Below are 17,656 nucleotides of genomic sequence, written 5' to 3'. Positions count from 1 at the left end.
GGCCCACCATGACATTCCCATTAAGTTCCCACCTGGCTGTTTCACAGCGCAGTGCACAGACCTGTGAGCTGGGCCTGTTCCAGCCACAAGGGTGGTAAGGTCCAGTCATACCTTCCCAAGATGCAAGGGCTCAGAAGAGCCAGACCTCCCACCCCTACAGCCTCAGCCCAAGTCACCTGTCAGAGCAGCCTTGGGGCTTTTGAAGAAACACCGCTGCTTGGGCCCGACCCAAGATGGCTTTCTGGGCAGTCAGAGGATTCTAACGAGCAGCCAGGAGTGAAAGTCCTGGTTGTCCAAAGGACAGTACCCATACCCCTGAGTTTTGGACTGGCCCTCGGTGGCAGGGATAGCTGTGTAACAGGGGGTGTGACTCTGAGGACCCCCGGTGGTCTTTGTGACGTACTGTTCCCTGCTGAGCAGCCCAGTCCTGACCAGTTAAGACCACCCAGCTGTCCATCCAGCTGTCACCTGTCCGCCTCCCTTCCCACTGGCCCTCCCTAGGCCTGCAGCAGCTCAGCCAGCAATGCTGCGGCGAGTTCCCAGCAGAGCCACTACCTACAAACTTCCTCCTACCAGCGAAAGAGGAGGAACATTCGGGTTCACGCTAATGAAGCTCCGTAAGGAACTGGCAACGTGCTCTTAACCTGAGAGGTACCCTATGGATTCTTATATGAGCAATTACTGACGCTGTTTTTCTTTTTCTTTTCTTTTTTTTAAGATTCTATTTATTTGTCAGAGAGAGAGAGAGAGAGAGCAGGCGCATGGGCAGGGAGAGCAGCAGGCGGAGGGGGAAGCAGGCTCCCCTCCGAGCAGGGAGCCCAATGCCGGGCTTGAGCCCAGGACCCTGGGATCATGACCTTGAGCCGAAGGCAGACGCTTAAGCAACTTGAGCCACCCAGGCACCCATGACCCTATTTTTCTTTCTTTTTTTTTTTTTTAAAGATTTTATTTATTTATTTGACAGAGGAGAGAGATCACAGGAGGAGAGAGGAAGGGAAGAGATCACAGAGAGAGAGGAAGGGAAGCAGGCCCCCTGCTGAGCAGAGAGCCCGATGTGGGGCTCGATCCCAGGACCCTGAGATCATGACCTGAGCCAAAGGCAGCGGCTTAACCCACTGAGCCACCCAGGCACCCGACCCTATTTTTCTTAAAAGAAAGCTACTAGCACACATCTCAAGGTCTAGAAGGGTATGTGCCAGAAAGATAACGTAGGTTACATGTGGGTGCTGAAAACCCGGTGATTTTAACTGTTGTTGCTGTTGCTTACCAGCATATTCTAGGTTTTCTATGATGAATATTAATACAAAAATATTACTTGTGTGTCATATTTTTGAAAAGCTGAGCATCATCTTACAGAAGGAGTCAATTCTGTCTTACACCACTCAGGTGGTGTGTAGCTGGTCTGCAGGTGCTGAGCTCACAATGCTGCTTTTTGGGACACTTCCTGACTTGGCAAACTCCGGAGGCTTCACCCCTATGACAAGAGGCCAGGGGCCATGTCGTACTTTTTTGGCAGTTCTGCAGCACCGGTAGAATCAAAATAAACACATTTATTCATTTTTTGCTGTGGACAGTAATGCCCTTCCTGTGTCTTTTCACAGGAGAAATGGATTCCTTCCCGCATATGTGCAGATTTTGTCCGTGATTCTGCGAAGTATATTCCCCGAAACTCATGTTCTCTGGGTAACAGGTATGCCAAAAGAAGAACAACGGGGGAGAGGGGGGAGTCTGGGAGAGACAGCTCGCTTTCCTTCCTGGAATCTGCAGGGGCTGGGTGACACTCGTGCGGTGTGAACCAGCGAGAGGAGAGCGTGGACTGCAGCCCTCCCAAAGCTGTGTGGCCATCACTTTCCAGGAGGCAGCCCCAGGGACCAGCGCTCCCATGAACCAGTTTTGGGAAACGCGAATCTATCCTTTCAGTACATAGTTCCTGGGCCTTTTGACACAAAGCAGAGTAAGCGTGCCCTGTCCTGTCGTGACGGCAGGGCGGCAGGCCCCAGGCGGGCTGCTAGGCGGAAAGAGGTTAGGGGACTCAAGGCATGCTCAGGCTTCTCTGTCATCCAGCGAGCTGAGCCACAGACGGAGTGGCCTAGAGCCAAGAAAACCAATGAGGAATGGCCCAATAAACACTCACCACTGAACATCAGGTGACATTTGAATTTATTCTGTTTACAGACACCACTAAGTCACACTGGTGTTTTTTTCTTTCTTTCTTTCTTTTTTTGCAGTCTCATTTGGGTTGGACACAAATACATCCAGAGGCATGGTGAGAGGGGAGACACATGGGACAGCTCAGTAGCCACTGGAACACCTGCTGTCTCTCCCCGCAGCCCGTCTCCCCCAGAGACATTTCTAACGACTGCTACTGCAAAACCCAATACATTTACACGAAATAACGCCTAACTGTACATTTAAATTAAGAAACAAACCCCACTCAGGCTCTGCTAGAAATGGGGGGTGGGATGACAAGGGTCTGAGGGTGTGAGACACACAGGGTAACGAAACGTGAATGAGCACCCAGTTTCTCCGCAAGTGAAAAAAGCAATGACGGCACTCCTGTGTGGGACAGGACAAGACCTCTTTGACACCCTGCTCCATTGTCAGGTGGACATCGTGACTGCATGAGTGTCTAAAAGAGGCCGTCCTTTTAATCACCTGTCAGAGAGGTAAGTACTACATGGTACGGCCACGTTCCCCAAAGTGTGTCCCTAAAAACACTGGTCCTACAGAGTGCTCCTTGCAAAAGGAGTTTGGGAATCAAAAAGATTTAGAAAATACTGTAGGCTGTTATCTGCTTCCTGGAGAGACACAATGCATATTATCAGATGGAAGGTTCTAGAAATCCCCCAAAAAGAAATGCTTAGCTTCCTTGAACCCATAGTTTCCCAAATCAATGAAGTTAGAATCTTTTTTTTTTTTTTTTTTTTTTTTTTAGATAACACACTTCATAGAACATATTTTGAGAAACCAACCTCCATGGCTTTGAAAAATTTTTTGCAGAAACAAAAAGCACAGAAGAACCAGTAGCTTCTAGGATCATGTATCTGTTGGTCAACAGCAAAGGGACAATGGGTCCTAAAGACCAGAGCCCCATTCTGATTCCACCCCAAACCCTCTGCCATACACCGATCCTGCCTGAAACAGGCAGCAATTTTCCACGGTTTCCTTCTGCATGGTGTCAAGTGTTAGGCACGCTGATTCCAGGATGGACTCGAACATGGTCCAGATGGGGGGACCCTATGTCATGCACAGAGGCCAAGTGTTTATAGCCTTTCCCTCGCCTGTAACAATCAGTTAAGCAACCACTGTTGCTTATCTCGTGTCTACAGGGCTTACAAATACACTTGACAGTCCTTTGTTCCTAATGAAAAAGAAACAAGAAAACATACAGAGCATCTAATGATTTTCAGCAAGAGTGACACAGACCAAGAAATCAATACAAAAGCTCTCCATGCCCAATACTTTTCAAGTGTTACAGTAAGGACAAGGAAAGATGGAAGCAATCCAGGAGATTACCATGAGATTACCGGAATGATGTCAGTATCCCTTCGTCTGCATAATGCCTTATCTTTATTCTCATTTCCAAGGAATTTCGTGTGGTATTTCGAAGCAGAGGATGGCAAAAACAAAACTCTCCAACGGGGGGACTTGGCAAACAAGCAGTTAGTCTGTCTCTGCTGTGGGGTGTCCACGGGCGCTCACACCTCCACGGCAATTCTCGCAAACCGATACTGCGGGGAGGCGGGCGCCCTCAGCAACACGAGCCCCCTCTCAGCTGCCGGCTGGGTGGACAGCATATCCAGCAAGCCCGTCAAGCTGACAAACCCCAGAGCTTCTCCGCCGCCGACGGCCATGGAGAAGTCTCCCTGCGTGACAAAGCCGAGGAGAACTCTGGAGCAGTGAGAAGTCACCCCAGGGAGGGGGCCTGACCACAGGCCCAGGGTCAGAGCTCGGTGTCCGGCTGCAGGGGGGCCCCCGGCCAGACCCTCAGGCTCAGTGGGCGCCTGTTTGTTCTGCCTCTTCTCCACTTTCTTCCTCTCTTTCTGCTTCCGAATCTCGCTCTTGAAGGGGTCACTGTGCTTGGATTCCTGGGGTCCACAGTACAGCTGATCCTGACGGAGCCGAAGGAAGTCCTCCTCGGTGGGGACACAGATCATGGAGTGCGGCTCGGGGCTGCCCTTCCTCACCAGGGCCAGGCTGACCCACACCAGTGCCCTGGGGAAACGCTCCAGGAGGGGCAGGCAGGCCGCTCTCGTCGGTGCTGGCTCCCCGCTGCCGGAAGCCCGCCGGGCTGCCCGCTTGTCCCTGGAGCTGGGCCCACACCAGGTCGACAGCTGCTTCAGCCACTTCCTACTCCTACGTGAAGTGGGAGACACACGTTTGAGGAGATTTTGTTCAGGGAGAAAACATACCGTCAGAAGACTGGGCACTGTTGGGAGTTAACTTGGTTTTTTTATAATCCATGTAGGGAAGGATCAAAATGGTAATTTCTTCAAAAATTGAAAACAGACATTAATACATTTTTGTCATATTTTTCTTCTTATGGGTCTACCATTTGTAGATGAAGGCCTAAAGGTTTAAGAAGCTGAAGGTAGAGAAAAATGAGACAGAATCTAAGGCTGAGAGAGACAGCTCTGAAATGAAGGAAGGACAGGAAATGAAGTTACTGTACAGAAAAAAAGTGCGAGGCAAGAGGGCTGAGCACAGACCAGAGCGGGACTAGGAAGCCCCATCGAGCAGGGAGCAGCAGGAACACCCTTCGTACAGCGACCTCTCTGACAGGACGATGTTACAATGAGGGGACATGGAATCACTCCTAAACTCTGGTCATTCCAAAGGAACCAGAAGAAACGGAATTCGGGGATGTAAAGGGAAGAATGCTTACTCAGAGTTCACAGAGGGAACGTTCCTTGTTACCTCGGGGCACCCTCTGGCGCAAGGGGACAGCTTTGTCAGCAAAGACTGAATGAAATAGGTCACAGAAAACAACTGCCTTGGTTTATGTCAGTGGGTGACGGTACTTTAAACCATCTGGGCACATTAGTATCGTGCCCCATATCAGATGTGACTCAGCTATGTCCCCGAGCCCTCTGTGGGCTGGGTGACACAGGACTGGCTTGTCCCCCACCCCTACCCAGAAAGTCCAGATGTTCCCCAGGGCTTTGCATAAAGGGACAATGAGAACCTTTACAGCCTATAGCCTGGTCAGGAGGAAAAGAGACCACGTAAACTGTATCCAGGGGTCATGGGCACTTACCGCAGAACGCAGAGGAGACTGCCGGTGGCATCCTGGCATGCTACCCACTCGGTCCCCACCCGGGCTGGGCACTCTGTGTCCATGGCTTCTCGGGGCTCACTGCAGCTGCTCAGAGATGTGCCCCCTTCGTCAGACCACAGATCCGTGTTTTCAGGTGTGGGAGCGCAAGGCAACTTGTCTCTCCTTGAGTCACTGTCCTCACCACTTGGAGAGGAGGCCACAGAGGGTTCCTCTTGGGCCCGGACTCTTGACTCCCACTCCTGAGCTAACTGCTCCCAGGGACAGCAGAAAGGAGCCAGGGTGCCAAGCTTCACATAGTTGGGCCGTTTCGCAGGAGGGCGCCTAGTGAAAATCAAGGAGGAGAACCAATTTTTGAACAATTTAGGATTGGAACCACAAAAATAATTACGGCCATTGCACTACATCTCTACTTGAAAAACAAACCTACAAAACAAAGTTTTCCAAGAAGTATGATAAAGATAACAACCAACTCTATTGGCCAAGCTTCTTTGTTTCCTTTGGTTTTACTTTTAAAAGGTAATACATCCAGCAAAGCGGCCCCACGTGGCCACCTCACAACTCCAGGGGACGCCCTTCCTGAAAGACCACAAGTTCACAGTTTCCCTGGAGTCATGCTGCAATGTCCCAGCGTGTGACAATGTTCTAAGTTCCACGGGAACGGAAGGGGTGCTGGTGAGGTTTCTCCCCCCACTCGACCTGTAGCTGGTGAAAAACGGCCCTGGGGTACTTGCCTCACTTGGGGACACGGAGGAGGAAATGAATGACCCAGCCACCCTCCAAGAGATCACGTCATTATCTGTTTTGTAATGCATCCTTCCAGAGACATTTTGTGGACCTATGTGCAGATATGTATGTACCCTTTTCTTTCTGTTTTGTTACCCATTTTACACAGGTGGTGATATCCCAGACTCGGTACTTCTTGTTGAACTGTTTCCATTTCACAACATACCTTGGAGATCATTTCATATGAGTACACGAAGAGATCCCTCATTCTTTTGCAAAGGGCTGCCTATCTTAGTCCTGGGTTATACCCTAGCTGATGAGATAGTCCCCCACTGCACGGCATTTTGGTATTTTCAAATCTTTGCTTCTAGAAACAATGCTGCAACGAATGACCTTGAACATGTCACACAAGCACAAGTATATCCGCAGGATAAGTTCCTGAATGAACTGCTAAAGCAAAGACAATGAGCACTTGCAATCTCAGAGAGATTTCCAAACTCACAGGGTGACAGCAATCAGCTTTTTTCAGCAATGTATGAAAGAAGAGCATTTTAGCAATACCACAAGCTAATGAGAACCAGGACCCTGAAAGGCAAGGAGCAGCCATACTGTTGGCCATTCTGGGCGGAAGGACTCTTAGGGAGTCCCAGACCCCATAGGACAGTGTCCTATGGGACAGGCCCTGATACTCCTTCCCTCACATGCTTCTTACTTTGTGCCATGCCCCAGGACCCCAGGCAGACAATGAACCTGCAGACTTAATCAGGGGTTCAGTTTGAGCCTCTGCTCTGAAGTTTGAACCAAATGTGTTCTGGCCTCCCAAGACGGGCAGCTGGTAAAAAACACTCCCACGGTAACTGCCTCCCCTGAAGACCTTTACATGGAAATAAATGAGCTAGTAACAAAAAAAAAAAAAAAAAAAAGGTGAAAAACACTTAAAAGTAAACACTTTATACTCATTAAACAAAAAATTAAAACAATAAGATGTTACTTTTTCCATCCATCCGTTCTATCAATATTGTAAGTTGGTAATATCCTATATTATTCGGAGTGAGGGAAAACAGCCACGCTTCTAACTACAGGTGAAATCCTAAATTAATACAAGCAGCAACTGATGGATAGTACAAAAAAATCTGTGGGCTATATATATATTTTTTTAAACCAGAAATCTTATTGATGGGATTCAGCCTAAGGTGTGTGCTTTCTTTCCTGTCCAGCTCCTCTCCAGCGACCGCAGTTTCTTTCTTACATGCCATGGGCCTGGGGGGCGGGGGGGGGGTGTCAGATGATCCCCTGATGCCCCCAGACCACTTTGTCTTCTTCCTCCTCCAAGATCCCAGCTCCCCCGAAGCACACGCCCTCAGACAGACCCTCCGCTCTCCCTCCTCAGCCAGGTCCTCCTCCAGCCGCCCACACACCCCCTCCCCCGCCCTCTCGACTCTGGTCACTCAGCGGCTTCGGCACCTACCAAGATCAGCTCTGACGCCCTGGGCTACCAGAAACTTCATGTCCTCATTTCCCATCTTTTACTTCAACTCAGACACCCACTCTCCTGGTGCCACTTAGTTTTTGGTCACTGCTATCACCTGCTCCTCCTTAACATCTCAATTTCAAGTGTCTACCCTCAGAGCGATACCTCCCATTCCAGCCCATCTGCCCCTCCCTCACCACAACTCCTCAAGCGCTGGAACTTACTATTCCTCCACCATCTCCTCATAGCTCACCACCGTTCTTGCATGTCTTTTCTTTTTGTTTTTTAAAGATTTTATTTATTTATTTGACAGAGAGAGAGAGAGAGAGAGTGCACAAGCAGGGGGAGCAGCAGAGGGAGAGGGAGAAGCAGGCTCCCCTCTGAGCAGGGAGCTGGCCGTGGGGCTCGATCCCACGGCTCGATCCCCTGAGATCCCCTGAGATCATGACCTGTAACCAGCTGAGCCACCCATGCACCTTCACTTGTCTCTTCTTAAGCTTAAACTCTCCGGTTCATAAGAAGAATCATTCCCTTACAGGTACCTTCAACTCCCTTGACCTGGTAAAGCCCATCCTGGTTACATCCAACCCTCTAACTACCTCCACGCCAGCCCCGATCAACAGAACAGGGCTGGGGAAGAACACCCCGAAGCCCTGACTGGTCCTGCTGTAAACAAGTGCACGCCCTGACATTTCTCCAGTCAATTCTATCTTCTGCTCATCCAGAAAATGGTCTCTATAGATTCCTCTCTCCTTGCATCTCCAACAGCCTCTCTCCCCTTCTTAGTCCTAACTGATAACCTCGCCTCTCTTTTCACTGAGAAGCCGGTCATGATCAGGAGAGTTCTACCTATCTCTGGGCCAGAGTCTACCCTCCCTAAATCTGCATTTTGCATCTCAGAATCAGCCTTCCAGTAGACTAAAATGAGCGATCTGAGCCTCTCTCTTCCCCACTCAAGGGCTTTGCTCTTGCAATGTCAGCCTCCCTCCCTCTGCTGGGTCCCTCCCCCACCAGCCTAGAAACATGTGCTTCCATCAAGAACATAAGCTCCATGGGGAAAGGCGCCAGTGCCTAGAAGACATTTGACACATGGTAGGCTCTAAATAGATACATTAAATGAATAAGTCAAGACAAACAGGTAAAGATGCATATGGAAAGCTGTTCACAGAAGCGCAGAGCAAAAGATTAGAAATAAACTAAAGAGCCGCTGACAAATTACAGTTCAATATATGGGAGCCCTGGAGGTAACTGCTGAGTTCTATTTTGAGCAAGGTTGGCAGTTGATGACTCACAAGCCAAGCCTGGCCCACTGTCTGCTTTTCTATGACCCAGGAGCTAAAAATGGCTCTTGTGTTTTGAAATGGTTAAAAAAAAAAAAGACTATTTTATGGCACATGAAATTATCTGAGATTCAAACTTGTGTGTCCACAAACAGAATGAGGCCGGCCCACAGCCATGCCCGTTCCTCTGTGTATCATCCGTGATCGTCCCTGTGCCACAAGGCAGAGCAGAGCTGAGTGGCTGCCATGGAAACCAAAGGGCCTGCAAAGCCAAAAATATTTATCATCCGGCCTTTTACAAAAAAAGTTTGCTGACACTTGGTTTAGAGTCACATTTATTGATACAGGAAAACTATCCATAATAGATTGCTAAATAAAAAGTACAGGTTTTGAAATAGTATATATACTATAATCCCATTTCAAGAAAATTTGTACCTAAGAAAAATCCGCATGGATAAAGAAATCTAAAGGGTGAGAAATAAGTACTATTGTCAAATAGTACTTAACAAACACATAGAAGACTCTTAGTATTCTGGGAGGCACGAAATACATGATCACTGCCTTCAAAAGAGCCCATAAGCCAGCAATCCAGGAAAGCACTCCTGTCTTTCTACTCATTCATTCACCTGTCACTTGACCAAGTCCGAACACTGAGCACTGCCTGCCTCTGTGGTTGGATGGTGAACAAGAAAGCACAATCATGGAGCTCATGGTCAAGGAACTACACCATCCCACTATCTCTCCATTCATCAGTCAACAAAGACAGTTACTAAGGACACCATGCACCAGGCACTGGCTAGATGCCAATGACGCCACAACAAACAAGGGAGTCTCTGTGCTCCCGGAAGCCTGGAATGGAGGTGAGAGTCAGGCTCTAAAAGGTGGCATGCACTTCACAGTATAAGAGATGCAAACCCCTTCGCTGGCCAGTCCCCCAGGGAGAGAAAAGAAAGGAAAAAAATAAGGCTAGCTGGATAGATACCGACATGTAAAAATAGTTACTTATCTGTCTGGATGGAAGGAATACACCTGTTTACAAAGCACTTTTACACATTCCCATAGTTTCATTAAAGTTTCATAAATACATACCTCTATAACTGGTAGTAAAAAAACGCAAATGCTATTTTGAAGGGACGGGCGTCTGAAATTCAGGCCCCCAGTTTAGGCACGCACCAACATCAATGTTAGCAAATGACCGTGGGAAGGGTCTCTAACCTGGACAGGCCTACAAGAGCCACATATAAGACGATCTCCTAACTTCACTACGTCTTGTTTTGTTAATTCAAGGAAAAGTCTATGAACACTCCACGTTATGTAAGAGTTAATGAACCCATTCCGAGCATCACTGGCCAACATTGAGAAGGCCCTTCTCTTCCTCACAAGATGTTAGGAAACTGGAGAAGCTGGTTTCTTACCTTTTGTATTTTTCAAGGAGGTTCTTGGCTTGCTCCTCGGCAAACACAACTCCCGCGGGGCAGTCTGGGAAATCTCCGGGGATGTCCGGTGACCTTTTGTACTGCGAATGCATCACGCACTCTTTTAACCCGCCAACTCTTGCCCCTCGATAGATCTAACAGAAATGTCAAAAAGACCCTATTAATACACCAACCTACAGTAAAATTAGTGTTTAATGTTTGTATGGAGAAAATGCAAAACCACCTAAATGCCCATCAAAAAGAGAATGGGTAAGTGTGGAATAATCCTAAAAGGGGTTATACACGAGCAAAAATGATGGAACAGCTTCATCAATCAACACAGAAAAAATCTCAATGTTGAGTGAATATAGTAAGTTGCAAAAGCATAAATGTGGTGAGATATATAAAGTTTAAAAACAAAATATAGTTATTTTATGTGGGAATACAGAGCATACTTAAGAAAGCTATAAAAATAGGCAAGGTAGTGACAAACACTGAAAACAGGAATAGTGATTCTTTCAGGAAGAGGACGGGCAATGGAGCTGGAGAGAGTGCTTCCAATAATTCTGTCATGTTTCATTTTTTTTTGAAGCTTTTATTTATTTATTTGACAGAGATCACAAGTAGTCAGAGAGGCAGGCAGAGAGAGAGGAAGGGAAGCAGACTCCCTGCTGAGCAGAGAGCCCGATGCGGGGCTCGATCCCAGGACCCTGAGATCATGACCCGAGCCGAAGGCAGAGGCTTAAACCACTGAGCCACCCAGGCGCCCCTCATTTCTTTTTTTTTTTTAAGATTTTATTTATTTGTCAGAGAGAGAGAGAGCACAAGCAGGGGGAGCAGCAGGCAGAGGAGAAGCAGGCTCCCCACTGGGCAAGGAGCCCGATGTAGGACTTGATCCTGGGACGTGGGGATCATGGCCTGAGCAAAAGGCAGACACTTAATAGACGGAGCCACCCAGGCTTCCCTGTAATGTTTTCTTAAGCTGCAGGATGGGTGAAGGGTCCATATGTATTATTTCAGTATCTATACTTTTTTGTATGCTTAAAACAGATCATAGTTTAAAAATTAGAAGTGTTTTAAAATATTCCCCTTCTTTTTATTATTATTATTATTATTATTATTATTATTATTTTATTTATTTGACAGAGCGAGAGAGAGTAAGAGAGTACAAGTAGGGGGAGCAGCAGGCAGAGGAAGAGGGAGAAGCAGGCTTCCTGAAAAGTAGGGAACCCGATGCAGGGCTGGATCCCAGGACCCTGAGATCATGACCTGAGCCAAAGGCAGTCCACTAAGCCACCCAGACACCCCTATTATTATTTTTTATTAAGTAAGCTCTACACTCACTGTGAAGCTTGAACTCATGACCCCGAGATCAAGAGTTGCATGCCCTACCAACTGAGCCAGTCAGGAGCCCAAGAAATTAATCTTAAATGATTAACCGAATGTCTATTATACCAAGCATAATTGCTAAAATTTACCTATGTGATTCTAACAGTCTTATCTATTATACTCTCTGGTTCAAAGTAATATTTAAACTATCAAGAAGAGGGATGCCTGGGTGGCTCAGTCGTTAAGCATCTGCCTTCAGCTCAGGTCATGATCTCAAGGTTCTGGGATGACCCACATCGGGCTCCCTGCTCAGTGGGGAGCCTGCATCGCCCTCTGCCCCTCCCCCTGCTTGTGCACACACGCTCTGTCTCTCTCTCTCAGACAAATAAATAAATAGAATCTTTAGAAAATAGTAATAATAAAAAAACTATTGAGAAGAAAAAAACGCACTGGATTTTAATAAAGCTTTTAGCTGCAGCTAGTATACATGGTCAGCACTTAAAACTAAAAAAGTTATGCTATACATCTACAAAAATTAGAAAATTATAAAAACTGCTTTTAAACTGTAACAAATTCTTTTGAGTAAAAAAAATACCACACACATAAAACAAGACAAAAAGCCACCTCAGGGGCGCCTGGATGGCTCAGTTGGTTAGGCATCTGCCTTTGGCTCAGGTCATGATCCCAGGCTCTTGGGATCAAGTCCCATGTCAGGCTCCCTGCCCAGTTTGTTACCACTACTATTCAAAAATCAAGACACTTCTGGGGTGCCTGGGTGGCTCAGTGGGTTAAGCCTCTGCCTTCGGCTCAAGTCATGATCTCAGGGTCCTGGGATCAAGCCCCCGCATTGGGCTCTCTGCTCAGCGGGAAGCCTGCTTCCCCCTCTCTCTCTGCCTGCCTCTCTGCCTACCTTGTGATCTCTGTCTGTCAAATAAAAATCAGGACACTTTCAAAATCTCAGAAATTCATACTGTGTCAGCCCAACTCTTATTAATGACAACCCGGCTCTGGGGACATTATGAAGTACCCTGGATCAGAATTATAGCTCCAAGGGTAGAAAAACAGCCCTCGATTTCTAAGTGGGGCATGCAGTGTGGAATACTTTCAGCGTGTGGAATGGACTAGGAATGTATTTTACACTCTACAGTGGGAACGGAAAAGAACTTACAAATGGAATCCAGAAAGCCATGCCCCAGCCTTTGGGGAGCAGGATGTCCCAGCCACTTCCCCAGCCTCGTCGGTCATCACCGGTCACCTTCCCTGGCTGCTGAATCAAAAGTATAGGTATCCTGGATTCCTGGGGACCTAGAACAAGCTGTGACCCGGGCACCAGCAATTCACTTCTTCTCCGGTTTAAATCCTAAAGCGGAAGAAAATCATTCAAGACAAACAACCCTAATTTTCTGGGAGATTCTACTGGCTCTCCTGATGAGCAGCTTTAGAAAGTTAAATGCTCTTTCAAAAAACAAGGGAAAAAAATGTTCTCAGTAAATAAATGGAAGCCATTTGAAATACATGGTATTCCTCCTTCAGTGATTTTCCTCTATACAAGTGTTTCGGTAGAAAATGCCAAATTATCTTAAATTTGAGCTACACTATACCAGATGATTCAAAGTTATATAATAACCTACATCCATTCTGCTAACTCTTACGTCAGGATTATTTTTGTATTTGGATGTTCAGTCCTTACATTTACTTTGGTTAAGGTTCGTTGTCAGGAGGTTTAAAAAAAAAAAATGGTGGGTGACATAAACAAACAAACAAAAAAAGGTACAAACAATAACTTCTCAAGGAGGGGCGACTGGGCAAACACTCTGGGGTGCTTGAGAAATTTTTTCACCAGGTCTTAAAGATTTAAAGATGCTATAAATTACTTGTTATGTGGACTGTAGGGAGTGGTGCACAACAGCCCCTCAGACTTGTCTTGCCAGCTGTAAAAAGAGATGAACGGGCAAGAGAGAGGCCTAGCACCCACAGGAAAGACTACACAAGAGACCGCCGCCACGCAGCCAGTCTGCCTCCTACCTCACGGATGCTCCTTGATCATGACCAAGTCCTGAGTAATCTTCTCACCTCTGGACTGAGTTTCCACTACATGGTGTTGATTCTAAAATATCCATCTCCTAGCCCCAGCTTTTCCTCCTGGGATCAAAACCCGTCTCCTGGGCTTCTACTCCGACGGCGAAGTCCTGAGGACCTCCCAACTCAAGTTTATCCAGGACTGAATTCATCTTCCCTACGGCATCTGCTCCCCTCCTGTGTTCCCCACCTAGCTGGGGGACTGACTCACTCACTCATTCATCCATCCATTCACATGTCTGCTCTTCATTCATTGAATTCCAAATGTTTACTGAGTACATTTTATGTGACAAACACTCTTCCAGAACTTGGGAATACAGCAGTGATAAATCAGGCTCTGGGTCTCTTTTACCTGCAGTACTGAATTCAAGCTAGACTCTTAGGAGCTAATTTACATGTCTCCTCCTTTCCCACTTCCCACCATCCAATCAATGACTGTGTTTTGTCTTCAACCCCAGCCCCTCCACTCCACCCACATGGTCTCAATTCAGGCCCCCCTCATGTCCTCAATTAAGGACTATTTGCAGGGTCTCTTTTAAGGCCATCCAACCACAAGCCCTCTCTTCAGGTCCTCTGCTCGAACCCCCATTCCTAGTCTAATCTACCTTCTACAGTGTTGTGGGGTAAAATCTGATCACGTCATGGCCCAGCTTCAAACCATCAGTGACGCCCTATGTCCTTTGCCCAAATCCTTTAAATACTTCAAGGTCTCTTATGCTCTGAACCCTTTTTACTTCTTCATCTCCTGCCCCACCCTCAACTCCAAGCTACTGACTCACTTAGAGATTCCTGAACACATCATCCTAGACTCTTGCACATGCTGGTCTCACTTCCAGCAGCCTTGGCTCCTGGCCCCCAAGAAGTCTGGTTTAATTCTGTCCACCCACCTAAGGGTCAGGTCAAGCACCAGCTCCCCCATCCAGGAAGCTTTTCCCAACTTCCCTAGTCTGGGCTTAGTGCCCCTTCTTTGGGCTTCCTTTGACCCTGTACTTTCTCAAACATATCCTAGCCATCTAGCCCATCAATCTACTATAATCCCTGATCTGGGTAAGAGCTCAATCACTGTGAGATTAAAGATAGAACATTTAAGGGAAAAAGAAAATAAAAGAAAAACATATATTTAAATCGTGGAATTATCATTTTTAAGAAGAAGTCTTTGTAGTAAATTTTTCTTAAGATTATTCTTCTCTAAGAACAGAAAAAAATCATAAGTAAGGCATCAATAAATTGAAAATAAAAGGGAGTCTATGGGATTCTCTAAAGGACGAAATAACTTTTACGGCATCTCGAGTGAGGAATTTCAACCTGTCTTCAGGACTTGACCAACAATCCTTACACCATTAGTTACCTGATCCGAGATTTTATTCTCTGTGACATTCTTACAGATAGCTTGGTTCCAAATAAAGCTATGCGCACAGTCCACAGGCACACCCTCCAGAAGCAGTTGTCTAACTTTCTCATTATCTAAGAGGGAAAAGAAAGAGCCTTCAAACTACATCCTTTAGATCAACGAAGTCAAACTCTCAACATTGCTGGTTGACCTTCTGTTACAAGAAAATATTTTGTAGGTGCTCACTTAACTTCTCTAGATGAACTTACTTGACTAGAAATTAAGCTACTCCTATAATTGGTTTCATAAAAGAGCAAAGCTCCTAAACTTATTTTTTTGACATGTATTTTTAATGTATAAGATATAAAGATCACATTCAGGTAAATAACTGCCTAATCCCACATTTAAGATAACCAAATTCTAGGAACCCCTGCACAGTGAACAATTTCTTTATAACACACTAGGACAGTACAAGCCATATTTTAACTGTTCATTTAAGGGCTCTTTATACCATTCCTGTCCCTACAGCTGTGAGCCAATAGATACCAGCTTTTTCTTCTGCTCTATTATTTCAAGTTTCTTATAATCCTTTTCCATTCAACTGAATATTTATTCCTTCTGTAAAACATGTTTTTCTCATTCCTTTAAAATGAGCCTATTTTCTGTGAAATGTATTGTTTCATCCCTTTAAAGAAACTGCACCATGCCAAAAAGTACTCCAGTGGGAAAAAAAGGAGAAAATTTTTCAATTAGAAACACATATACTGATAGAAGAGATTTCCCACATGAAGTCATTGAAACACTAGGGGGAAAAAAAATCTTCCAACTCTCTTTTACTGGACTGAAAAATTAAAAGAAAGAAAATCAGACAATTCATGAATTTTGGCTAACGTCTAAACTACCTACACAGAAAGGTCACACTCAAAGGCACATACCTGCATGGGTCTGATGGCTGGAAAAAAATAAGGTGGAATCGACTGGCCCACAATGTGACAGATTTCAGGGGAGAGCAAAGATAGAGAAAATTACATTGATGTAAAGATCTGAGATCAAAGCTCCTTAAAGCAGAAACTGCTTCTAGTCCTCTGCTGCTCCTCATGGAAGATAATAACCAACAGCATCTTGAGTACCAATGCTGTGTATGTGAAAGTTCCCACGGCCTGTCTAGGAGCAAACGGGCTCCGTTTCAAACAGCCTCTGTCCACCCAGAATCGCTTCCCTGTGGAGAGCTGCCAACAATGTGAGTGACAGAACTGGGACTCTACAAAAGACAGGGCTGAGCCTGAGGCTTGCAAAGGCACAAAAAAGATGCCCACGACTCCAAATATTCTAAAAAATAATAATAAATAAATAGATGAAACAAAGTAGGTAGGACATCCAGACAATGGAATATCAGTCAGTGTTAAAAAGAAATGAGCTACTGAGCCACGAAGAGACATGGAGGAACCCGAAATGCTTACTACAAAGTGAAAGAAGTTATCTGAAAAGGCTACATACTGTATGATTCCAATGCGATGACATTCGAGAAAACACAACTATGAAGACAGTGAAAAGATCAAGGGCTGGGAGAGAGAGGGAGGAATAGGCAGAGCACAGATTTTTAGAGCAGTCAAACTATTTCATGATACTACGATGATGGACTCATGCTGTTCCAAATTTGTCAAATCCCACAGAATATAAAACACCAAGAGCACACCCTGATGGAAACCGTGGACTTTGGGCGACAATGATGTGTCAGTGCAGGTTCATGGAGGCTGTGTGTATGTGAGGGCAGGGGAATACAGGAACTTTCTATTCCTTCTACTCAACTTTGCTGTGAACCTAAAACTGTTCTAAAATATAAACTCTATTTAAAACATATCAGAGTATGCCTGAAGGCAAAGGGAAAGACCCTTTTAGGTCAAGAGTCTAGTACTGAGGGAAAAAGAATGTTACCAGCTGAGCCAGCATGTACCTAAGTGGGCCTAGAATGACAACTGATTCTGAATGGAATTCTAAATCCTTGGCCCAAGACCCAAATAAAGAATCCTTTCTTTCATACCAGGCAAAAGCCTTCTAATTCACTGCATAACTACAGAATAACTTAAAGGTTGAAGGAAATAGTTTTTCTTTCTTAAATGTATTTGAAGATGACCAAATTTTAAATTAAAACTTTCTTAATAAGTTTTCCTTAGGGAAGCAAAGGAAATTAAAGTTTGCCTCGTTTGGGAATCAAATATACCAAAGTTAGTCTTCAAATTCACTCTATTCTAAATTAAACCTGCAGAACAGTTAAAAGGGACCAACTGAAGCTAAGAGGGCTTTTTCTCCCAAGAGCAGAAATGGAGGAGTCGGTGCAAAATGACCAATAATTGGACACTTCATGAAGTCACCTGCAGCTCCGTGCTCTAAAGGTACTTGGAAAAGCTGTAAAAAGGGATGATCTCTCACCTATCCCTCTAAAGCCAACTCGATTCTTCCTGTGTTTTGGGTACACACTATCGAAGAGTACATAAAAAGAAAGATTAAGGAGAATAAATCCTACAATGACAGTGCAACAGGAATTATATTTCAAAAATCTCACATGGAAAGCCAGTTACTTACATAGTGCAATGCTGTTGTTAAGTTGAAAAGATTTGCAAAAACAAATTAGTAATATTCAAATCAAAATCCAGGATCAAACGATCAAGTAAACTTCTTCAGCGCATCTGACAATATGCACCGTCACTTCAAGTTCTTCACCGAAAGACTATTTCCTTCCCTAAAGTCTTG

General features: G+C 45.6%; 1 protein-coding gene across 2 annotated transcripts in view; it reads right to left on the bottom strand.

The window, feature by feature from the left end:
* Positions 1-2,197: 2,197 nt before the first annotated feature.
* POP1 (POP1 homolog, ribonuclease P/MRP subunit) overlaps positions 2,198-17,656 on the bottom strand; it is a 37,662-nt gene continuing 22,203 nt past the window's right edge. For both annotated transcript variants that reach the window (XM_032316330.1, XM_032316331.1), the window contains exons 12-16: positions 14,924-15,039; positions 12,665-12,856; positions 10,168-10,322; positions 5,258-5,599; positions 2,198-4,356 (exon numbers count right to left, since the gene is read on the bottom strand). In XM_032316330.1, the coding sequence (XP_032172221.1) occupies positions 3,699-4,356; positions 5,258-5,599; positions 10,168-10,322; positions 12,665-12,856; positions 14,924-15,039 (1,463 nt within the window). In that variant the 3' untranslated portion in view covers positions 2,198-3,698. The remainder of the gene's footprint in view (positions 4,357-5,257; positions 5,600-10,167; positions 10,323-12,664; positions 12,857-14,923; positions 15,040-17,656) is intronic.

The sequence above is a fragment of the Mustela erminea genome, chromosome 16 (genome assembly GCF_009829155.1).
Source record: "Mustela erminea isolate mMusErm1 chromosome 16, mMusErm1.Pri, whole genome shotgun sequence".
NCBI lineage: Eukaryota > Metazoa > Chordata > Mammalia > Carnivora > Mustelidae > Mustela > Mustela erminea.
The sequence above is the reverse complement of the archived record's forward strand: the minus strand, read 5'-3'. Positions and strand labels throughout refer to the sequence as shown.